The 25,929-nt window shown below is 37.7% G+C and overlaps 1 protein-coding gene across 7 annotated transcripts in view; it reads right to left on the reverse strand.

The window, feature by feature from the left end:
* LOC121870960 (transmembrane protein 8B-like) overlaps positions 1–25,929 on the reverse strand; it is a 51,538-nt gene that overhangs the window by 6,663 nt on the left and 18,946 nt on the right. For 4 of the 7 annotated variants that reach the window (XR_006089804.1, XM_042372944.1, XM_042372945.1 and 1 more), the window contains 9 exons: positions 20,921–21,048; positions 20,301–20,593; positions 19,160–19,527; positions 14,049–14,180; positions 12,230–12,441; positions 9,464–9,608; positions 5,158–5,373; positions 2,827–3,051; positions 1,908–2,054 (listed from right to left, as the gene is read on the reverse strand). Coding sequence is in view for 4 of the 7 variants with exons in the window: in XM_042372944.1 (XP_042228878.1) it covers positions 1,908–2,054; positions 2,827–3,051; positions 5,158–5,373; positions 9,464–9,608; positions 12,230–12,441; positions 14,049–14,180; positions 19,160–19,527; positions 20,301–20,593; positions 20,921–21,048 (1,866 nt within the window). In the remaining 3 variants the exon portion in view is untranslated. The other 3 variants (XR_006089805.1, XR_006089806.1, XM_042372947.1) reach the window with 2 other exon arrangements.

A 25,929-nucleotide genomic window follows, 5' to 3' on the forward strand; every position in this document is an offset into this window, starting at 1 on the left:
AACTGATCTGCACTGCTGAATGGATTTTGTGTAGTATCTTCGTTGTCTTTCAGCTGGTGTCATTGGAGACATGATGGAACTGAGTACATTATATATGCTCAGCAGATAATCAATTTAGTCAGGAAAAAATAAAACTATCAGGTAACATGCCTAGGGGTGCTGGTGGTAGAGTGGTACCGCTCTTGCCTTCGCAAGCGAGATGTCACGGGTTCGATTCCCGGGCCGGTGGAAGTTGTTTGGACATACTTCCTAGCCCCCATTAGTCCCTGTTCACCTAGCAGTAAAGTAGGTACCTGATGTAAATCGAAAGTTGCGAATTCGTATTCAGGGACAAGTTGTTGGAGCTTCCAATAACTTGATGACATAAACCATCGACTCTTCAGGCTTCTATGCCCTTAACTCATGAGACATAAAGGCAAGCATGAACTTAGCATGCTTCCCTGTTGGGCACTGTAAATGCTTCTGTGCTTCACCTTACACAAGGATGTAGGGGAGTGCCCAATAAATAAAAAAAAAAAAAAAAAAAAAGTTAACATGCCAAATTACAAATACAGTACAATGAATTTGTAATGTAATGTATTTACAATTCAGTTTAACTCCTGTGATTTCTTATTTAAACCTGTGAGTGAAAAACATTACACCTTTATTGGTAATGTTCCTCACTCTGTACATGTAACATGCATGATGGGCATTATGGCATACCTGAGTCTCATAGAAAATATCACAGGGCTACATTACTCAGGTACTAAGATGCTTATTTATAATACAAAGTTATGTTCAATTTCTCCAATTCATAAGCTGTGTATGGGAAAAAAAAAAACGTCACAAGCATTATTCCCGAAGTACAGTAATATCTTCATCAGCCGGAATCCCTCAAACCCGGAAATCTGTGATTGCCGGAATTGAAATTTGCTCGGAAAATCATTCCCAAAGACAGAATTTTCTAAAAATTTCCGGCTTTAGGAACAAATTTTTGCCTCGTTCACCTGTTTGGTTTTATTTATTAATAATTGTATTCCCGTATGATCAATCTATTATGGTGTGTTTCATATAACATATACCTACAGTATTAAATAATAGAACAAAAACGATATATAATTTGATTTCAAAATAAAATGGCAGTACTACAGTACATGTACAATGAAAAAATATTTTTTGGTTCTTAAAAAAATCAGTCAGATTATATATGAGGTAGGCAAATACATAAGTAAATACAGTAAATTGCAAATGAAGTGTAAAAGGAAATGAACAAGGGAAGAAAGCTGATAAGAGAAAGCCGTGTTTTTTCCAAGTTATTGCTAGGCATTAACATACCTAGGTATAAGCTAGGCGTCGCATTCTGGATTGAACAAAAAGTAAAATTTACAAAGAACTTCACAAAGAAATTTTCAAGGTTTGCAATATGGCTTAAGATGCAATTAGATACATGATGATGACAGGAGATACAACTGCAGGGAAGTGCACAAAAGTATAAAAAGAAATAAACCAGAAAAGAGGAAATGAATGAAATGGGAATATAAAAAGCAAAAATAAAAATAATGTCTTGTTTGAAGCAGAAGGAAAAAAGTAGGTAGAGTATGCAGAAGTATACAATGATATCAACAGAATGGAGATAATATACAGGAAGGAAGCAGACATCAAGCTACCAATTATGGAAAATAAAGTTGAACCAGTGGTGATAACAATAAAAAATTATGAGGTCCTTTGGTACCCTTGCTTTAGAAGCAACTACCAGACTGGGATTGAGACCCCACATTGTCAACCCCTATTTGACTGACTGAGTAGAAGATTATGCAGCAATTTGCACTGACCTGACAATATAGTACAGTACAGTACTGTACATCTGGCTCTGCCAGGAAGTGTTCCAGTCACTTTTTGAATGACCCACAGACTATAAAAATACTTACTTTATAGTTATCCTTGGTTTGTATGAGGGCAAACATTATAAGGCCTATAAGAGCAAGACTTATACCAATACCACGGTACAAGAACTGCCTTGGCTGAACGGAAGGCCAGGCACCCTTGTGCCACCGCTGGTACACAATGTGGCAAAGCTGTAAAAAAAAAAAATTTAATTTGTTTTCTAATCTTTCCTACCACATTAATGATATATCCAAGACTCTGTTATCAGTAAAGTACGAAATAGGGACCACATGAGTATGTAAGACACATCTACAACAAAATGAGCTTAATAATATCAAAGCCAAGAGATCCCTTAAATCATCTAATAAATGATGATGATGATGATAATGGTGGAAACTGATGCTACACTATTTTATGCAATACTGTTGAGCTTGAAAAGGAATTAATATACAGCATTAAAAAATTTATATTGTTCAGTGATTATTACATATTGAACATTTAATTCTTCACATTCTAAGATAAAGCACATTTGCAATGATCTGGCTTGAATCAGTGAGAACTACTTGCTTCATGTACAAATGGTAACAGAGCCTCTAGGCCTAAAGGTCATTGGTTTGCACCAAGAGTACTCTAAGTTTTCCTTGCTGTGAATGATTACCTAACTTTACAGTTGGAGAAAACAAGACAGTTGAGTACAGTGTGGGCCAAAATACTTCCTTTTTTATCAACGGCTTTGTATACAGTTTGCTGTAAATAAACTGCCCCGAACAGGTCATCAGGGAACTACTTCTTAACTTGATTATTCATTATTTCTTTATATTTACCACTGAACACCACTTGTGCTTCCAAGGATCAAATTTAATGTGCATTATCCGAGGGATCTCTAATAAAATGATCTTTAAGTTTACCTCAAGAATAACTAATTGGTAATACAGTACAGTATATGGCTACTTGGATACATACAGGTACAGCAGTTGCAACAGCCATGGGTACAGTAAATGATGCGAGGGCTGTTCGGCTGTATTGGACGGCTGGAGCAATAATAATAACCCCAAGAGTATGAAACAGCGGACAAAAGGCTTCGTCCATGCCCCCAAGGCCAACAACTGTCACCCAGAAACAAAGTAGTGAAAAAAAGAAGTCTGTGAACTGCAACACCTCATATTTAGTCACACAGTATGACACAACCTGCAAAAGAGAAAGTATTTAGTCATACTTAAGATAAAATATGTAGACAAAATTGATGTGCTCGAAGCCAGAGTGACAAATCAATCAACCCCTGGATTTCTGGGTTTGTGTTTGAACATATCGGCCAAGTGTTTCTCTTCCATATCAGATGGTAAGAGAGGGGATATTCGTCTTAGCATAAGAGCCAGATTCCTGTTGAAAAGGTACTGCTTCCTGACCTTAAGGGCTGACACCTGGATGAGCTACCGAGATGGAGTCACCAGAGCCAGACTGACAAATCTGCAGGCAAATATAACCAACCTGGTGTGAGAAATGGTGTGACATCAGGTGCTCAGCCAATTATTTACACAGTAATATCATACATTAATAATAAAGATTATTTATATTTTATTACAGGTGCTGATTTAATTTAAAATTTTAACTTAGACCCGACCAATTAAATCTTTTTTCAAACCTGTATACCCTAAAATTAAATAAATTTCCTATCATATGAGACCCAAAACATGAAAATCCTATGGTATGCAAACTTCAAATGGCTCCAGCTCAAAACTTGATTCATTTGTCACTCTGGCTTCAAGTACCCCAATTGTCTATTTCCCTTTAACAATATTTTTTTTTACTATGTAAAATGTATGTGCAAAATTTCAAATATGGAGCTGTTCTACATATTATGGACACAGTACAGTATTTAAACATATACAGCATACAGTATTGCAAAGAAAAAAAATAATTATCTTGTTCAAATTCATCTGGTGATGACAGATTCATATTGTGTTATCAAGCTAATGGCACAGCAAAGTATCCAAAGAAGATGAAAAAGAATAAATACAGGGCTGCACAATGACTGATACATCTCATACATCTGCACAACACGATCTCACCTTTCCAAGGAATTTATTTTACAGCGCTGTATGTTAACACAAGGAAAACTCAGGTTATTAAATTTGAGGGATTAGAAAGTTTATCCAACTTGAACATTTCAGCAGGATGAAAATTCCATTACCAAGAATTAATTCTTTTCAGAATTTTCAATCGATTTCATATTTGAACTGGCTAACATGTTAGCAAAACCCTACCCAAGGACTCATTAGAGTAGAATCCCAGTTATCCAGCAGCTATGGGGATTGAGAGGTGCCGAATAAAGAGATTTTCTGGTCAGTTGACCATCACTCTTAGCATCCCCAAATAAGTTCTACAATGTACAGTGTTACAGCCTAATCTTGCAAATTAGTCTCAGATAAATGGATTTCTTGAACACTCATTCCACTCTATATAAATGATGTAGCTTACAAATAAAGAGAATATAATATAAAGCTATAAAATAAGAAAAATTAAGAGCATGGGTGTGTGTATATGAGGAAAGTGAATGTGTGTGGAGGTGGTGGCCTATACTGCGTCACTGACTCGCCAGCCCAGCTGCCGCATTTACTGTTATACGCAATGAAACTATAAAAGTTGTGGAAAAATCATATAATACTCTAATGTGGCTTATAAAAAAAGAAACTACTGTATAATAAAAAAGAAAGAAAAAGAGGATGGGTGTGAATGTGTGTGGAGGCGGTGGGCTATTACTGTGTGGCCTCACTCCCTCCTGATGTGACGTCATGGCAAACACACAGCTCAGTGCGCCAGCCACACGTCTGTGAGTCAGCTGGTTGATTGTCTGACTGTAGTCGGTCGCATTGCCCAGAGGATGGTTTGAGTGTGGAAGGAGCTATTTTTTTATACATAAAATATGTGCTTCTGTATTTTATGATGCTATCTAAAAATATTATTGCTTATCATAGCAATAAATAAGGCAGCTCAACCTCATTATGCATGATATTTAAATTTAGGATTCTAGCTAATTTTGAAGGAATTCTTATTTTTATTATGACATCAATTTTGTGCGAGATAGTTTAATCTGCCAGTTACCCAGACCCCAGATAACTGGAATTCTACTGTATTAAGTTAACCTGTACTACAAGGCCTCAATCAAAAAAGGGATTTCAAGATCATTTCTCCATTTTTTTTCCTTGGGACAACTTGTTCTGCCAAATTCCCTATAACAACAAATAAGCACCTGCCATGACCAGCTAAGAAATTTTTGTATGATTATTTACTTACTTCATTATCACAAGCATGGTAGAATATAGAAGCAATCATGGTAGCTGTAAACAACAGGGCCTGGGAGTATAAGTGCCTACGTGCAGCAATAATAATGGGGGGCAGAAAAAAAATATTGCTAAGTGTAAGGAGACATAAGCCAGTCAGCACAGAGGTCCAGCCCTGTGCAGATCCACCATCTTCACAGCCCCATCCTCGCCAACCTGCTGTGCAAACCTGTTGAGGAAGTTTAAAAGTAAAATTAAACTTTTAAAACAAAGAATTATGACACCAAAACAATTATAGCCAAGAGATTCAATCATCTATAAAAGCATTGCTATGAGGAAAGCTGAGAACTTATAGTAAAATAAAATTCCCTAATTGTCACTTTTCTATCTTTGTTGATAAAATTTCCGCTGAGCAACATTGTACTATACCGGTCCACCACCCCTTATCTGCAATTCCAAAATCCGAGAAGCTCTGCAAACAAAATTTTTTTTCGTGGAGCATCACTCATGTGCACGACATACCCAGAGTGATGCCGAACATGACTCGACGCCGCCAAAGCTTGGCCCAAGCAGGTGAGGCGTCAGTTGTGTCTCAGCGCTGCTACCAATCACACATGCGTCTGCTGCTCTTTGGTATTTTTTGTGATTTTGAGTTTAATTTCACTATGAAAATATAAAAAAATAGCTTCAGATACCCCTATGGATAACAGTGAGAAGAAGAAAAGGAAGCATCTCTCATTATCGGTAGAACAGAAAGTGGAGTTATTACAGAAAAGCTTGATCGTGGTGTGTCTGTGCGGCGTCTTACTAAAGAATATGGTGTGGGAACTACCACAGTATATGACTCAAGGAAACAGAAAGACAAGTTGTTGTAGTTTTACACTGACAGTGGTGACCATAAACTAATGAAAACTTGGAAAACATTGCATTGGGCAAAATGAAGATCTTGACCGTGCGCTAATTGAGTGGATTCAACAACGAAGAAGTGTACAGTACAGTACAGGTTTGCCCTAAGGACAATTATTTCTTTTACTTTTTTCAAATTATGTATTTAGCATGGTGTGTGTATGTAAATGAATAAAAATAAAAGAAGAAAGTTACATATATCTATCCAAAAATACGAGTTGAAAAACTTGTACTTAAATGTACTACAATAATGTACTAAAATTTTTATCTCTTGTGTAAAATATACGATGTCTATACTGTATTCAAATTATTCGCTGTCTTGCAAGGATTCTAGCGATGCAAGTTATATTTTCCTAACTTTAGTCTGTGATAATTTTATAAGATAAAAACTTTAAGCCTAAAACCACCAAACCCTGGCTGGGAGGATAGGGGAGGGGGAGGTGTTTTGACAGCAGGCGCCAAAGGTCTAGTGCGTATTTATTTATCTGTCTTTGAGAGCAATTCAGTTAACGGACAAAAGTTTGATTAACGAAATCTTTACGAAAAAAATTTTCTGTTGTGAGTATCAGCTGATCAGCTGATGGGCTAGTCTGCCAATTCAGTAATCTGTTCTATGTTTACATTCGTTTCCAATGGAGTAAATATCAATAAAGTTGTGCACTTGAATATTTTGGCATGTTTTATATTAAAATTATTAGTCATTTTAACATTTATTTAACATATTGATAATACAGTACTGTATATGCAGTACAGGGAACTAGTTTGTTGTGCGCTCATCAGATGCGTGAATTGGTCACAAGGCGTAAGTTGGGCTTTGAAAACAGTGGAGAGAGCATCTATTTTGTTGGTGTCTTGAATATGTGTGGTCATTCTGAACTTTAGTTAACATATTGATAATATATAGCGCAGTGCAGTGCTGATTTAAAGAAAATAATCTTGAATTACACCTAGAGAACTTAAAATTTTATTGGTGAAATTATTGCATCAAGCATGGGTCCCCCGAAAGGTGATTTCTCCTCCATCCCCACTTCCTTCTCTTCTCCCTTCTCCTCCACCCCCACTTCTAATTCCCATCATCATCATCAACCAGGAACCTTCTACATACACACCTTTCCAAACTTTTTTCCAATTGATAGCTGCACTTTTGAACTTTCTCCCTCACACCACTTCCTTTCTGAGACTTCCGAGAGACTTTCAGTGTGATGTCTAAACACAGTAGTTAGTTGATCCAGAAATAAACCAAGAGGTAGCAGTGAACAACACACGCGTTGGTGGCAGGATACAGACTGAGCGCATTTGGCACGGAATTTAACGGAATCACGTTCAATTTAGTGAACTAGTTCGTTAAATCGGGTGAAAATAATGGAAAGTCGATTTAGCGGAAATTTTGATTTAACGGAAAGGGGTGGCTCAAATTCATTCGCTAAATAAAAAAAAATACTGTACATCCTAAACATCGTAAGACTAAACTGGGGATTCTCTAATAATCATATTTTGACAAAAGTAGCTTTCTAGCTTTCCTGGTGGGTTTTTACTGAACAAAAATACCTGTAGTAAAAAATGTAATTCATACAAAAGTTAATTTTAATGTTTAGCTCAATGGTGAGGCTTTATACATACATGTGTCTGACAAATGCAAACATAGTGTAGTAATTGATATTAACCCCTTCATTCACTCCAAGGATGCCACTTTTAATATTTTATTTGGCTAACCCCAGCAGATTTTATTCAGCCCAAAGGAGGCCCATACACAAGGGGTTAGTATACTATCTCCACTAACCCCTTTGTTATGAGGGCACCACTTTTAATATTTTATTTGACAAACGCCAGACAAATTTATTCAGCTCATACACAAGGGGCTAATTCAGTAAAAATCATCATACAAGTTCACACATGTTCACAATGATGTGAAGATGAATTGCAAGAGGTTCATTATAATGTACTGTAAGTGTGGCAGGTCCAAACCATTCAGCACAATATTTAATCTGGTAAAGCAATGTACGGTACTACTGTATTCACAACAGTGTACTATCTTCTAAACTCTGTTTTATTAAGTTTTGTACAGTAAAGCCTCCGATAACAACGGTTTGACCAACAACTTTTCATATTTAAAACCCTAGTTAATTTAGGACCCAATTAAATTTACGTCCTTATTTCATTCGTATTTACGACCAAAATATAATAAAATAAAATTAAATTACATTTTCATATAAATAATAACTAAATCCTGACATTATAAAAAAAAAATAATTACTGTAAAAAAATGAAGAGCGCCTTGCACAAAGAAGCTGCCTTGCTAATGAGTGGTAAGCAACAGTCGGAACTTGGTGGGCCCTTTGTTTTCACGTATCTAGAACAGGGAGAAAAACTTTCTGAAGTTTCTTACAGCATTTTTGCATCCCTATTCAACATGAGCAGGAGAGCAAGTGATGGTAGTGTTGTTTCAAAAGCTAATAGAAAGTGTTGAAGCTTAGCCAAGAAACTATGTGTTAAAACAATATGAAAAAGGTGAGAGGTCTGTGGATATTATATGGAGCAAGCAATGAACATATTTTCTGAAGTGGATCCATTACATAACAAAGCATTAAAATTTAAATAAATGCAAATTCAGCATCATAAGCAGCTTCAACATCAACTTCAGGTTCAGTAGCAGTTTCAGCAACAGCTTTATGTAAGGCTACAGCTTCAGCCAGAGTTGAACCTGATGACTTCATTATCTGAGTAAAAACTCACACAATATTCATTGGCTGTCCTTATATTTTAGACTTTACCACCATTGGTGAATAGAATTTTAGTTTTACATTCGTAAATATTATTTAAAACATATATGAACAGCAAATAAGTGTTTTCATATTCATAAGTAGAGAAATGACGATATGTTTTCACATGTACGCACTAACTGTTCATTCGTTGGCGTTCCCAATCGTCTCGCCTTATTTCTTTACCATTGGTGGTTAGCTACTCCTAGTGTTCCATTTATTAACATTAAATAACGTTACTTAAAACATATTTATTAATTTTTTTACATTAAAATTACTACAGCTGTAAACACAAACGAAAACAATGGCGTCCCATCTCCTCTTGTGTGACCATATTATTATTCATTTATATTGTATAAGGTGCATTAAGAAACATTTTTTAAAGAATATAGTTTGCAATTTTCATTAATTGTATTGTTTTTGAGGGAAAAGAAGGTTAAAAAGCCACACAAAAGATATGAAAAGGTCACACTTGGGAACGCATCTCATTATTATTGCTTTATTTTAATGGTAATTAATGATTCACGATAAGACGATTCGCCTTACACTGTAATACTGGAGGACACATTAACGTCGTTATTCGAGGCTTTACTGTATTTTGCTGGTGGCTAACTACATAATGGTATCATACATGATACTTCTCTCAATACTCACACAGCTGGTAAAGAAGAACATTCCACGGTGGGTCTCTTGACATAAACCATTGTTGCCACATGGACTTTCACCAGCAAAGACACAAGGCTGAGTCCGGATGTCAATACTAACCAGGACTTGATCTCTAATACAGGGAGTCTTCTGCCTGTGATGGAAAAATAGATCTTTTGGTTATTTACATTAATTAAATACACTATGTAAGCATAATTGTATGTATGAGACAATATTATAGTTGGGAAGATAAAAGTGTAGAGTAACAGCAGCAGTACTGGACAAAATGGACACAAAAATAGTTACTAAAGATTTGAAGGAGACTGTAGATTTTATATCTACCAAGTGAGTGAAATTGGCTGATAAGAATATTAATGCTGATGTGATTGGACCAATTTGACTTATCATTGGATCTGATTATTGTGGATGTTTTAAACAGGGTTGTCGATAAATTTGGTGTTCAAAGTTCACCAGTGCTGAAGGGAATTGAATATTAGATCCTGTATCATTCATTAAACCTGTTGACTTTGATAATAAGTGAGTAAATCCGGTACAGTATTTGTAACACCACAAGTTTACATGGTTGTCTGAAATGGGACAGAAGTGGTACCCCCCAGAAATTACAGAAATAATGGAGGAAAATACTGAACCAATTCACAAGCTTTGAGATTTAGAAGCCATAGGAATAATCCCTGATCAACCTAACTCCTGAAGATACCATCACTGATGAACATTATTTTAAGACAATGAAAACTGAAATTGAATGTCCGTAAATTATCCACTAACTATAGAGATGCTAAGGGACAAATCCAAACTTTATTAAATAAACTACAGAAGAGATGCGATATACTTCATCATTATGATAGTGATTTTGTGGGGAAAGTCCCCGGGATGGTGAATCTGAATGTAGATCATTACCTATCTCATAATGTAGTGAGTGAAGATTCAGTTACTACTCCTATAAGGGTAGTATTTAATTGCAGCTCTCAAGCTTCCAAAGATGTACCTCATTTAAACAATTCTTTTTATATGGGACCTAATCTAATAGAGAAATTAGAAGATGTATTGCCCAAATTTAAACTAAAAAATATGGCTACATTTCAGTGACATCTCCAAGGCCTTTCTCAGAGTAGAACTATGGGAACAGGATAAAGATTTTACTAGATTTCTCTGGCTCCCAAATCCTCATAACTTAGATAGTCCATTGACTACATATCACTTCAAATCACTACTCATTAGACCATGTTCAAGTTCATTTTTACTGTGCAGTGACCTGCAATATCATTTTAAGGATGCTAAATGTCCAGAAATAGGACAGGTGTTTTGCATGCATAACCTGCAAGGGGGGTACCTACTGACACAGAAGAGGAGGCTATGAGAATTTATCATTTTGTAGAAACTCTGAGAGACAATTTTCTATTCCAACATGTTAAAGATCCGGCTCATTACAGAAGGGACCAAACACCCAAACCACTGGATCACATCAAAACTAACGAAGAGGGTATGGTGGCCAAGCTAAAACACCAAGCCCCCCGTTGGTACCAGTCACCACATAATGTTTTCCTTCAGATTTAACTGTTACTTGATTCAAGACAAAACCAGGCCAAGGTTCAAATATTACAAGGGTAATTATGACGAGATAAGGGGTATTCACTGGCCTGACTCACTAAGATATAAAAAAGCAGACACTATGCTTAATATCATAGCCAGTAAAGTAAACAATTTGATCAATAAATATGTACCCAAGACCAAATCCAGCGCCTCCAGGAATACATGGAGACCGTTACACATGAACCATGCAACGGTCAACAAAGTTAAGAAGAAAATTCAGAAATTTGAGACAGGGGTTAGGACAAATGATGAGCAGGACAGTAGGATGTATGCCAGATCCAGGAACCAAGCAAAGTCAGAGTGGAAGGGCTGAAAAAAGAGTCCCATAGGCAGATTGCGAGCGAGGTCAAGTCAAACCCAAAGGTGTTTTACCACTAGGCAAAGTCGAAATAAAAAATGCGAGAAGGCGTATCGGACCTGAGGCGCGACGATGGTAGTCACGAGAATTCTGACCAGGACAAGGCGGAGGCGTTGAACAGATTTTTAACTTTTAGTAACAAATAATACCTCAGACTAAAGTTAGGATAATATAATTGACATTGCTGGATTCCTTGTAAGACCAGGAACATTTTGAATATAAATGTCATATATTTTGCACAAAAGATAACATATTCACTCAGAGTAAACATTACATCTAAAATTTGTATGTCTAATGCAAAATCTATGATGTTTATATTCAAAATGATCATCAAATTGTAAGAATTCCAGCAATGTAAATTATATTCTGGCCGGGTAATTTGTATGAAGTTTTATGAGCTAAAACAAATATCTTCAGTTAATAAAAAAAAATATATATTCTTCACACCGTGCCAGATGGTCGGTCGGTCCCTCCCTACCAGATGTGTGGGAAAACCAGAATATTTACCTTTTTAGTTATAAATAATACCTCAAACTAAAGTTAGGATAATATAATTGACATTGCTGGATTCCTTGTAAGACCAGGAATATTTTGAATATAAATGTCATATATTTTGCACAAAAGATAACATATTTACTCAGAGTAAACATTATATCTAAAATTTGTATGTCTAATGCAAAATCTATGATGTTTATATTCAAAATGATCATCATATTGTAAGAATTCCAGCAATGTAAATTATATTCTGGCCGGGTAATTTGTATGAATTTTATACCTGTATATAAAAAGCAAAAGCACATATTTACCCTTTGTGATAGCAAATTGTCTGGAGAGCCAAGAACCACACATCAGGTTCTGGGAATGGAATGAGTATGAAATCTTCTACAGTAGCTCTAGAGGAGGAGGTGACGTTGAGGGTGAGCTGTGGCTCCCCACAAATGAGTGTATCATTTTTAACATCTGGAGGGCGACCTTTTCTCACACAACCTGTGACTGTTATAAGCTGATGGGTCGCATTCTGAAAAAGAAATTTCATTGCAAAGTATTGGACAAATGGTGAATCCAGAATTAGCCCCATGCAAACTTGCTTTAAAAAAATCTTTGTCATTTGTTTTTCTGATAAATGCAAAAGCAACTAAATGCATTAAATGTAAGCTTGTTAAAAAATTCGGCACTTAAAAGCTCTGTGGACATTGAATGATATCGTTTGGCACCTGGAGATGCAAAGCTCTATGACTTTTAAGACTAAATTGTTCATATTTTGGCAGTGAGAAGCTCTGTGAACAAGAAGCCTACATAAGTTAAGAATTTTGTCATAAATGGAAGATTGAACATAAATAGTGACTTATATTTAAAGTAGTTTAATTTTCTATGGTGTCAAAGACTGCTGACATCTCTTTTGAGCTGCTAAGAGCTGTTAATTCGTTTAGTTTACCTTTTGGCTGGAAGATGGCTTGCTTAATCCCTATATTGTTCCTTATGAGTTTACCCTTCACAGTTTCAGAAGGGCAACACTGGACAATACTCTTCTCACACCCAACACAGGATCGAACCCAGGTTGCAGTAATTAGAGGCTTGCATGTTACCACTGCACCACCTTCCAGCAACAAATAGAGCCCTAAAGGAGCTTCCACAAAAATATCAATACAGGTATCCCTTGTTTAGCATTAATTCACTTTACGTTAATTCGGTTTAGTGATAAATAAATCTTGACACCCTTTCTCACTTAACTTTAGGTCAAAATTCAGTTTAACAACAGCTTCTCACTGGGATGGGGAAAAACTGAAGATGAGGTGGCCTATGAGATGGCATGTTGCCACTGTTAAATGTGATGAAACTAATAAGGTTGTGGAAAATAATTACAATATTCTAATGTGGTTTAGAAATAAAGAAAATATAATATAAAACTATAAAATCTGAAAATGAAGAGCATTGGTGTGTATGTGTGGGAAGTGATTGGATGTGTGGAGGCAGTGGACTGTAACTGCATCACCGAATGGCAACCCAGTCACACTCTGCTTTCCCCCGATGTGACATCACAGCACATACACACACACACACACACACATGCATGTATGTATGTATGTATGCATGCACACACACTACATTCTTGACCACCGGAGGGTCAAGACCTATGAGGCGCCTGTCCTTGCTGTGGAGCTGCCCCCAGCCAATGTTGGCCCTTTTCTCAAATCCCTCTCCCTGACCCATCCTCACCACCGGGATATCAACATAATCCCGCCAAAAGTGACAATTTCGTTTCGGAAAGAAGTGGGATCAGTGTTGAACAGTGATGAACAGTGTTTAAGCAAGTGAATTCAGCACTAGACAGTACCAGCGAGAGCCGTGACCCACCAGTGAGATCCACACCCAATGATAAGCACCCCTGGGAAACGACCACCATCTTCTGACCAGGCGGTGTTAATGAGTCCACTCTGGGAACAACCGTGAATCAGCTTTACACCTGACCATAAAATAACACAACACCCCTTAGCAGAGAGTGAGGTACTGTGACACCACCCCACACAACACGGTGTCTACATGACCACATGAGGTCCTTCATATATATATATATATATATATATATATATATATATATATATATAATCACTCTTTTGTACTCACCATCAGTAACTCGTCCAAGAGTATGTTTACACTCAAAGTTCCACCAATGTCTGTAAAGGGCAGGAGTGTAAGATACGTGAAGACCGGCAAGTCTCTCTGTACTGACAACCATGTACTGTACCAATCTGGCCCCTGTAAATTATATACTTGATATTATATGCAAGCTGTTAATGCCTTAATAGTTATGCAAAAAGATTTATACTAAAGAAAAGAGTAACTGCACAGCATGGAGGAAAATGGACAAATTGAGTGCAATACACAAGAAAATTGAGCATAGACATGAAAGACAGAGAGTGTATATAAAGGAAAATACAAGGAATTTGGAAACTTTGACTGTACTGTATTCTAAAATCATATGAAATACTCAAAGTAAATAAAAATGTCCTTCAACTTCTTTCTTGGTATCAAAATTTGGTCAGAAGGATGAAGGTTTTAAGTCTTCTATGCCACATAAACACATGTATACTCTTTAACATAGGATGAAGTAAGAATTCATTTAGCAATAAAAAATGCTTTAATGAACTCTTTTCACAACATACCATATATACTCATGTATAAACTCATCTCATATACAGTTCGACCACTGATTTATGGGGTAAAAAAGCCTGAGTTTTTCATATATCTCTTGTATATTTTGATCCTAGTTTTTGAGAAATACTAGGTATAATCCTAGACATAATTTGTAGCAAGACATTCGCACTAACACATCTTGGCCGTGACCACGACCGCAACAGTTGATGCTATGAACAGTGTTACCAACTCTGAAACTGAATTCCCATCAACAGTTATCAACTCCTATAAGGAATAGGATAAAATAATATATTATACAGTAAACTTAATAGGTAGTAGGCAGTTACCAAACAGGGAGGTACTACCGCCCAGGAAGATATTGGAAGCATAATGTATTGTCTAATGATAGACCCTGCTGCCATATGTTTCTCACTTTTGATTTTTTTTGTTTTCAATTTAGTTTTCTTTATGGTTCTTTATTATTATTATTATTATTATTACAGCTCCTCCCCAACTTACGACCAACTCGACTTATGGCCACCTGCACTTACGACCGCCTCAGTTGTACCAAAATTTTGTCAAATTATGTATTTTCGAGTCCCAACGTCAGTACACAGACAAAATTTTCGTTTGTAATTCACTTTAAAATGGCTGGCAAGCTTAAAAGTGAGAGTTTTGTGGTGCTGAGAAGAAAAAGACACCCATTTTAGATTTTTTATGAATTATTTAAGCATTTTCAACTTATGACCATTTTGACTTACGACCTGGATATGGGTCCCTAACCCCGTCATAAGTCGGGGAGGAGTTATATTATTATTATTCTTACAGTGTTTTTATTATTATTATCATTCTTATTTTATTTTCAATTTTGTATTTTGTATTATAAATTTTATTTACTATGAATTATTATTATTATTTTTATTAATATTATTATTACATTTTTGCCCCCCAGGCCCCAATGTGGGTCAGTGACCTGTGCCCAGGTGGGCTAATCCCTGTAAAAAAAACACTTATGACCACGGTAATCCTACTTTTGTGTGTATCTTAGATAAAAAATATTAAATTTGCAATAAGGTAAACTTTTCATATTCTTGAACATGTGTCTGACTCATAAAGTTCCTGTATGTGAAGTTATATACTACAGTATAATTAAATAAGAAAGGTTTAGTATACAGTATTTCATAGCGGATAAGGCGACCTTCAGATAAGACGAGGCCCAAATTTCAGTCTAAATTTCATGGCTTTAGATGATATCTGTGTTATAAGATGACTCCCCAAACTACCAAACCACCTGTGGTAAAGTTTTGGTCAATGACCACCAAACCACCAATACAATGATATGTTTAATGCATTAAATACTTTAAATGATTAATGTATTACTAGTAACTCATTTGAATTATGGTAAATACTATGTGAAGACTATCTTTGGTATTGGTATGTTAAGGTCGATGACCATATTGTTTACATACCTAAGTGTCGTGGGGACGCAGTCAACCTTGAATCAGCTGCACCACTCAATGTGCTGTGTGATTTTGTTATCAAAGAATGGAATAAAGTGAAAGTAGAGAATGAAATAAAATGTTTCAAAAAGTGCAGTATGTATCTCTAACGCACCAGATTCGGACTGGGACCCCTACGACGACAACGTAAAGAACGAGACTCAGGATGTGTATGACGAGCTCTTTGCTTCAGACAAAGAAGCTTGTAAATTTGATGAATTTTAAATGTACAGTAAACCCTCGATAACTCAGCACATACGGGGTTCTGGCCTTGCCGAGTTATCCCAAATTTCAACTTATCGAGGCACTTCCCCCCTCCGACAAAACTACAACAATAAAAAATTTCCAACCCAAATGTGTGTACATGTAATTACTAAATGTAAAAAAATAACACTTACCAGCACTGCAGGTGAAGAATGAAGCATTATAGTAGGTGACACAGAGGTATGGTAGGTGACACAGACGCATGGTAGGTGACACAGAGGCATGGTAGGTGACACAGAGGCATGGTAGGTGACACAGAGGCATGGTAGGTGACACAGAGGCATGGTAGGTGACACAGAGGTATGGTAGGTGACACAGAGGCATGGTAGGTAACACAGAGCATGGTAGGTGACACAGAGGCATGGTAGGTGACACAGAGGTATGGTAGGTGACACAGAGGCATGGTAGGTGACACAGAGGAATGGTAGGTGACACAGAGGAATGGTAGGCGACACAGATGCATGGTAGGTAACACAGATGCATGGTAGGTGACACAGAGGCATGGTAAGTGATGCAGGTGGCCAGATATGCTGAGATTTCCCAGATAATTTTACATATCTTGACATTCCCGATTTATAATAATAGATTCTGAGACCATATCCATGTTGAGTTATATGAAATTCCAAGTTATCAACTGCCGAGTTATTGATGGTTTACTGTACTGTATATGATTTTTTTTACAATATTTTCATTGGTTTAAAAAAAAAATTTTATTTTTATTTTTTTTAACGGAGATTGGCCCACCTGGTCACAGGTCAATGACCCATAACGGGGCCTAGGAGGCCAAAAAATAAGAATAGAAAGAAATTAAAAATAGAAAAGGAAAAGGTTTTATTAATCTACAAAACGAAGATGCCAGAAAACCAGCTTTTCAAAGTGAGACAGATTGTATGAGTATGGAACACAGAAGAAGGCAGAGCATTCCACAGTTTGGCTGTGTGAAGAAAGAAGGAGGTACTATAACGGGTTATTTTCGTGTGACCGACATCCAGAGAGAAACGGAGGTGGGGTTTGTGAACTTTCAAAGAAGGAATTCGCTTTAAGTCGTTTGGTAATGGTAAGATGAATATGCCATTCAGTTCAACTTGCTGTGTCCAGTGCTACCAGGGATAGTTTGCCACGAAACATCGACTCCTTAGAGAAAGAAGCTTACAACTGGTTCATTCATTCTTCAAAGAGACAGATAGCATAAAACAAATATACAGTACTCTGGATCACGGAAAGTAACCCCTCCAAATAACCAGTGCCTGTGACACATGCTGGTTGTCAATTGAAACTGCTGTCACTTGTATTCTTTCTCAATGGGATGAGCTCAAGACGCACTTCAGTATATCTAGGAGTTCTGAAAACTATTTTCATGCAGAAATGTTATTCCAAATGTACTCTGATCCGGTGAACAAGCTGTACCTTTTGTGTTTACGATCAGTGTTAAAAGACGTTCAGAGAGTAGTGAAAACATTTAAAAGTGAAAATTATGACACAACAAAGCTACATCTTGATCTTGTGAGTCTTGTCCAAAAATTAGTCAAAAGTTGGTACTTACAGCAACAAGAGTAGATCCATTAACCACTCCTATTGTTGACTATGTTGATCCTATGGAGTATCTAGGATATGAATTTGAAAAACAGTGCAAGGAAGCAAAACTAGATACTGATGCAGAAAAATTTTTACTTCAGAGATGCATATCATTCATCTAAAACTCACTCATCAATTAAGAGAGAAGCTTCCTAAGAATTTCCAAGTAATAAAACAAAAGTCAATGTTTTCTGTTGAGATGTGCACAAATCAAATAAAAGAACCCATAATGAAACTTGCTAAGTGCTTGTGCTTTAAGCCATGCAAGATTGAAGATATTGAGAGTCAGTGGAGAAATTTGGCTGTAATAAAGTGGAATAACTTAACATCGACAGTAGATTTATGGATCGAGGTTAAACAGTCCACAGACTCTGCTAGTACAAAGCCCTTTAAAGAACTTTCTTCACTTGCAATGAGCTTGCTATCCCTTCCACACTCAAATGCAGAAGTAGAGAAACTTTTTAGTCAAGTGAATCTCGTTAAGTCAAAGTTAAGAAACAGACTCAGCACGAACAGTGAGGTGTGGCTTAAAGCAACTGGGGAAAAGTTGCAGCACATATGAATTTTCAAGTGATGTGTTGAAGGCAATAGGCACAAACCTGGCATATTTGCCCAGAAAAGAAGACTCAGTGCCTGGGGAAGCCAAAACAAGCTGCAGTTCACAAAAGGAACCTAATAAGGAATTAGAAGTAACTTTTTGTTTATAAGGGTAAGTAAAGTGAAATAGTAACAGTTAATACTGTATACTTACATTAATATGTTGATGGGTGTATATATTTATCCTGTATTCAGTACATTGTAATTCATTTTATTATGCATATTTTCATGTAATGTATGTATGAATGAATTCGTATATATTGAGTTATGTATTCTAGGTTCTAAGGTCTAGCGCTTTTTGCTGTAAAAATATATAGTTTTAGCGAATGTATTGCACGTTCTGGGTTGGATGAGTTGGTAACAATGGTTGTATATACAGTACTAAAAAAACTCAGAAGTTAAAAAATATTCACACCACTGCCTTTCCTTCACTCAATCTGTATTCTTCACATTCATATGCACACAAATTTTATTAGAAAGAATTCAGAATTGTTTTAACAACTTTTTTTGAAAAGCAAAATAAATGGAAAAGCAGTTATTTTACTTCTTCCATATAGGAATTTCAAACCTCTTTAGCAAATCTGATATGCATGTAAATGCAGTGAATGTAATTGCTGAAACATTAATAAACAGACAACTTCATAAAAACAAAAAATAGAACCATACCTGTATTAAAAAGGTGTCAGTAAAATCACTGGCATGCTTGATGCGAGCCAGAGGCAACACAGGGTAACACTGATGACCCACGGCAGCAAAGTCAGCATCCAGTATAGGAGGAGACTCATCAGGTAAGTGAGACAAAACAAGTGGAGATTCATTTGTTATATTAGGCCACATTTCTTCCCAGTCCAACATCTTTGATGATTCATGCTGGGAGTTACCATAATCTTCACTAGTTGAAACCGATACAGTAATATTTATAGGTGTGGCCGTCCCAACAAACTCCATCTCTTGTTTAGAAGATACTTCAGTATATTCAGATGCTTTTACATCTCGGATATGAGGCCAAAGCTTTTTGAAGGCACTACCACATTCTGAAATATCATTATAAACTTAGATAATATTGAATCTAAATATACTGTTTTAAATGTTCTGTAAACACTAAGTAAATCATGGAAAAATACACAGTATTAAAATAGGAACAGACCAAGTACAAGCAAAAAAAAATCATCCATTAGGAGAGCCAGTTGATCATGAGTTATTACGTGCTGTTAAACCAGTCATCCCCAGCCCTGTGACCTGGATCACAGTACTGTGACCCAAACCACCTACTAGTGTGACCCGTAAAACTACAGTGGCCCCTCGGTTAACGAACACAATTCGTTCCAGAAGGTCGTTCGTTAACCAAAAATTTCGTTAATCGAAACCATTGTTTCAATGGAATATTGGGTAATTGGTTCCAGCTCACAGAAAAGTATATACAAAGTAAAGCCAAAAATGCATAAAGTCAGAAACACTCCTAAAATTCCCCTAAATCGCCCTTAAATCACTGCAGTATAGTCTGGATTTACGCGGTTTTGGTCAACGCGTTTGGTCATTTACGCGGTGCCTTGCCAGAATTGAGGAGGAGGGTGTGGAGATGAGGACCAACTGCTGTAGGGGGCATGACCCTAAAAAGATGAAGAGCCACTGTTTTAGAGTAACTGTGACTCAAACATTACCTATTGAATGTTACACAAAAAGTCATTCCTAATGGGTAAATGTACAGTCAACTAACAAGGTACTGTACTATATGCCTGTATATTAAAAAAAATATGCAGTGATATTACACAAAGTTAATGGAGAGAGAGAGAGAGACTCTTCTTACCTTTTGTGCGAACAGTAATATCTATGCCAGTCTCTCCTTCAGTTACAACCAAGAGATAATAATAGCCATCAGAATATGGCCTCAATTCAGTAAAAACATGACTGTCTCCTTGTGTTATATTGGCTACCCCAACATCTGGGTTATATGCTGGAAGAGACCTGGCATTAAAGGCAAGGGATCGAATGCACCATCTAAAAAGCCGCTCTCCTGTATCCTGGTTAATAATTTGTTCAAGTATATGGCAGTTAGAGACATTGACTTGCAAAAACCAGGTGTGAGAAGGAACATAGAACCTGTTAAAGAGAAAGAAATAGATTAAAAACATTTAAGAAAACTTGCATATTAATGTCAACAGAGAGCCTAAGACTTTGATGTTTTGTTCATTTTAACTTCATAAAAAACAAATATGCCATGAATGTGCTTCAATAAATAATTAATAAAAAAAATTATACTGTATTAATACATTATATTTACCAATAATCATCACATCTCTTAAGAGTTATTTTAGACAGTTCTTTCTTGGAGTTAAAAAAAAAAAAAAACATATTTGACACCTTTCCACAAACTGGAAAGAAACAAAATAAGATACAGATCTGCAGACTCAGTATCACTGTACTCACCTATAATATGAAAGGTTTTCATGAGTTCTAACTGACTGTTTTATTCCTATGTTTAGAGTTTGAATGTGATCCTTCTGACTCCACATTGCAATAGATCCCAGACTGTAACGGCACTTGTGTATAATGCCCTGGAAATAAAAAAATACTTGAAATTTTTCTCTTGTACTAGTGTTGAGAAACCTGTTAGTTACAATGTGGGGACTAAATTGTTCATATAATTCCCATTGGCATGGGATGCTCATTTGGGGAATTTATCCTAGGCAGAAAGTACTGCAAAAATGCTCTTCAAAAAAAATTGGAGTTCTACTTTTATAATGATTTTTAAAGTTACTCTGAAGTCAATATCTTTCATGCCTATTTTCTTTTCACTTTTGCAAAATCTACACATAATTGAAAAATATTTCCAATATATCTATTAAAAACTTTACACTGAATGTTTCCTAATAGAAAAACTTCATCCTCTTTCTTCTCTGAGCCCATACTACTCTTACCCTAATATGTTCTGTTATTGTAAAAATTTGCTCAATAATGACTACAATACATTTTCCCTGGTATACTTAACAAAATTATTCCTCAAGAATTTTGTTTTTATTCTCCTGTTCCTTCCCATCAAAAATGAAAAATTATATTTGCTCTTAACCCGCTTGGAGTCAATCACAGATATATCTGTGATGAAATGTTCCCAGTACTCTCTGGTCTTACATGCATTACAAATAGCTTGATTTTTATGCAGTGTTTCAAGCACCTTTAGGCCTATGATTTGGCAAAACTGTCAGCCCAACCATGCTACCACACACAACAGGACCATACTTCAGGAGTGTAGAGGGTGAGCATGGGGATGAGTCATTACCCCCACATGTGACTGCCACCCACGTAAAGTCCCAGACAAAAGTTCTCACAACAGTCAAGGTGGATGGTGTAAAGTCCGTTCACCCTTACTGGATGAGGGGTTGCTGTCCAACCATTGCCTACCTCCCACCCTCCAAAAAAAAACAACACACACACACACACACATCCTTGACCACCGAAGGGTCAAGACGTACCTGGCGCTCCTCTCGGAGCAGCCAGGTCAACTGTTATGTTGGCCCATACCAACTCCCTCCCCTGAACCCTCCTCCCCACCGGAATATCAACAAGTTCTCGCCAGAAGTTACAATTTCATTTAGGAAAGGAATGGAACCAGTGTTAAACAGAGGTGAACAGTGGTAAACAGTGCTTAAGTCAGTGAAAACAACTCAACAGTAACAGTCGTACCCAAGTTAACCTTCACACAGTGAGGTCCCAGGTACCCAGTGATAACGGCCCGTGAGACCCAACAACAACCGCCGATGTGTTAATCTGTCTACGATAGGAAGGCCTGGGACCACACTTCACTCGTATAACACCATCTGTGAGGGAATTACTACACCATGTGAGGTCCCTCATAACACCATATGTGAGGGAATTACTACACCATGTCAAGTCCCTCATAACACCATCTGTGAGGGAATTACTACATCACATCAGGCCCCTCATAACACCATCTGTGAGGGAATTACTACACCACGTGGTCCCTCATAACACCATCTGTGAGGGAATTACTACACCACGTCAGGTCCCTCATAACACCATCTGAGGGAACTACTACACCACGTCAGGTCCCTCCTAACACCATCTGGAAGAGAGTTACTGTACCACGTCAGGTCCCTCATAACACCATCAGGGGAATTACTACACCACGTCAGGTCCCTCATAACACCATCTGAGGGAACTACTACACCACGTCAGGTCCCTCCTAACACCATCTGGGAGAGAGTTACTACACCACGTCAGGTCCCTCATAACACCATCTGAGGGAACTACTACACCACGTCAGGTCCCTCCTAACACCATCTGGGAGGGAGTTACTACACTACGTGTTTGCTGTTCAACACCTACATTAATCTGTATGTTCACTGTATGTTCCTTTACCATTCCCTAATGAAGGCTTTTGTTAAGCCACCAATGTATGTAATAAGTCATTTATGTCCAATGTATATTTTCAGCCTTCAGGCTGCAGAACTTTTTCAATAAACCATTAATTAACACACACACACACACACACACACACACACACACACACATGCACACAATACTGAGTGCGGCTGGATCTGACCTAACCTGACTTGACCTCACGGCTTCACCTGACCTAACCTGAAGGATGGAGCACACCTGCATTGCCCCAAGCTACTGTCCTGGCCACGTGGCCACACACCTGCCAAACCACATCCAGCCCATAAGAGCACGAACTGATTGCTATAAGAACAGCCCAGTCTCAACCATTGTAAAAATTATCAACACCTAATTATTATATACAGTATCATATTTGCATCACTTATTTTACTTGTATATCATTTGTAAATCAAGAGACCCATTCCCCAATTATGTTATTGTATATTTTCAGCCTTCCGGCTGCCATGCTCTTTCAATAAACAGCTAATTATTATTATTATTACACACACGCACCCTCACAGTTTAACAATCGAGCTCTGATACTTCCATTTCTCAATAAAGACTATGGAAGCATGTCATAGGAACATAAGAACATAAGAAAATATACTGATGTCGAATATCAAAGGGTGGCTCATCAGCATCAACTAACAGACTTAGGATTAGCTAAGATCTGAAGGCACCGGTCACCAGGCACATCCCAACATGATGAATAGAGTTCAGTGTATCGAGTCTAGCTGATGAGTACACCTCACATCCATAATCCAGTTTGGATCTAACTAGCATGTGGTAAAGGTGCAGCAGAGTTCCTTAGTCAGCACCCCACGGTGTGTGCCCCAAAACTCTCATTAACTTGAGAGCACACTGGCAAGAAATCTTTGAGGTAACGAATATGTGGCTGCCACATAAGACGGTTGTCGAAGTTAATGTCCAGGAAATGAGTCTCTGTGACACATCACACATAACAACCCTAGAGCTGTAGATCAAGATTTGGGTGAACACCTCCAAGGCGCTTGAAATGCATGGCAACGTTCTTCAAGGAGAAAATCTGAAGCCATGCTCTGTGGGCCAATGTGAAACCTTGGTCTAGTGCAACTTGCATGCAATGTTCAGCCACTGACATCAACATAGAATGAGATTGATGCACCTCCTGGAACTGATGCTGCTACCCCATTTATTGCCATGGCAAAAAAGGTCACATTCAAGACACTGCGGTGAGGAGCCCTGTCCTCCTGATTATGTGTTGCTGACATTTCTGAAGCAACACAGACTGTAAAAGTGCAACGTCCCAAGAACTGACCCATTATTGATGATAAATTTCCCCGCATCCAAAATTGCGAAGCTCATTTAGGATGCTGAATCTCCAAGCTGTGTCATATGCTTTTTCTAGGTCTAAAAAATGCAGAAGAGACAATGACAACGAGAAAAGGCTTCAGACTGAGGACTCCAGACGAACAAGTCAAGAACTCACCACCTCAGGGAGACCTCTACTAGGAGGCTACTATCTTGCTGGGTGGATATTTTGTGTTCTCTTCTATAAAGTGTTTCTATTTACCTGTGAACATCAATAATGTCCAGGTCCATTACAGACTGGCTTTCCATGGTATGGAGCCCTAGATATCTTGCAAAATCTATAATAAATAAATAAAGGTTGCCCCTTGTGTAACGAGGATGGCCGGTCGTAGAGCCACCTAGGCGTGAATTTGTTTAAGGTGTAGAAGCTGTCGCCAACACAACAACCACACCCTGAGTTAACGAGCTGCATGACTCAGTGTCAAGGAATACTCCGAGAAGACCGGACAACTCGCCAACTGCACTGGCTAACCATTACCCCGGAATACGATCCGCAAATCGATTAACATCCAGGTCCCCAATTACTGCTGGGTAGACAGAGGTAAATGGCGTAAAGAAACTTGCCCATAATTTCACCCTGCCCGGGGATCGAACCTGGGTCCACTCGCTTGCAAGGCAAGCATGCTGACCATTACACCACAGGGTCTACCTGCTTGAACACACCTGGTAAGATCTCACTGGCAGAAGCATCATGGAAAATGTCAGGACCAGTGGGCCTCCTGTGGCTCTTATACTTGGGCATTTGACAGGACCCAGAGTCACCTTTTTTTTAATCTGAGAGGGCTGTAATGTAGCAATTGATTATCCAAAGGAGGGTCCAGGGATGGGTGCAGGGTCATCAAGGGTGTATCTGGCCAATTATTGGAGTTTGTTTTGTCTACACAAAAAACAATATAATTTGACTCTCCCCATCCACCTTCCATTGAGCTCAACAAGGGGAGGTCAATGCCAGAGATAAGACCCTGGTGACCCCAGCGGAAGCGGGGAGTATATGGGGGTAACCACCAGGTGGCCTAGACAGCAGCTCCTAGACCATGCTTCACCCTAGCCACACTGTGACCAGCCAATTGACTTGATCAGGCCCAACCAAGCTGCCCATATACAGTAGCTGGAATAGAGGACCAAAGAGATGTGTTGCTAGCCGCAGGGCACTCAACCTCCAGGACTCCCGTCTCTAGTATTATGGGTTGCCACACACGGCAAATATGTGGGAGAGTATTAAAGCCTCATTGGCTCTGGGCTTGGGACACCTTTGTTGACTCCTAAATTACCAAAATAGTATTAGAAAATATGCAATACAGGGTACAGTACAAGGTTTTTTAAAAGACAGGACTACATAAACTACAGTGTCTCAATTTATGATGAGTCCCCAAAATTAAATTCCATGCCCATGAGAATACACCAACCTTATATGACTACTAAATACTGTATACTAATGCCTCTCTAGCTCAGATCTCCTACACTACAGATCCTCTACTGGTTAGATAAGAGAAATAGAGGATTGATCCTGAAATTCTGTTATATAGCCAAGTAACTATATACAATAGTACTGAAAGCAAGTCTTGGGTTGAAAAAACAGGCTCCAGGGCTATAACTTGTGATTGGCATCTAAAAATGAAACAATCTAAAATTAAATCCAATTCATAGGAAAGTACACTAAAAAGTTAAAATTTTTGCTGTTCACACTA

The sequence above is a fragment of the Homarus americanus genome, unplaced genomic scaffold, assembly GCF_018991925.1.
Source record: "Homarus americanus isolate GMGI-L3 unplaced genomic scaffold, GMGI_Hamer_2.0 scaffold52512, whole genome shotgun sequence".
NCBI classification, from domain to species: domain Eukaryota; kingdom Metazoa; phylum Arthropoda; class Malacostraca; order Decapoda; family Nephropidae; genus Homarus; species Homarus americanus.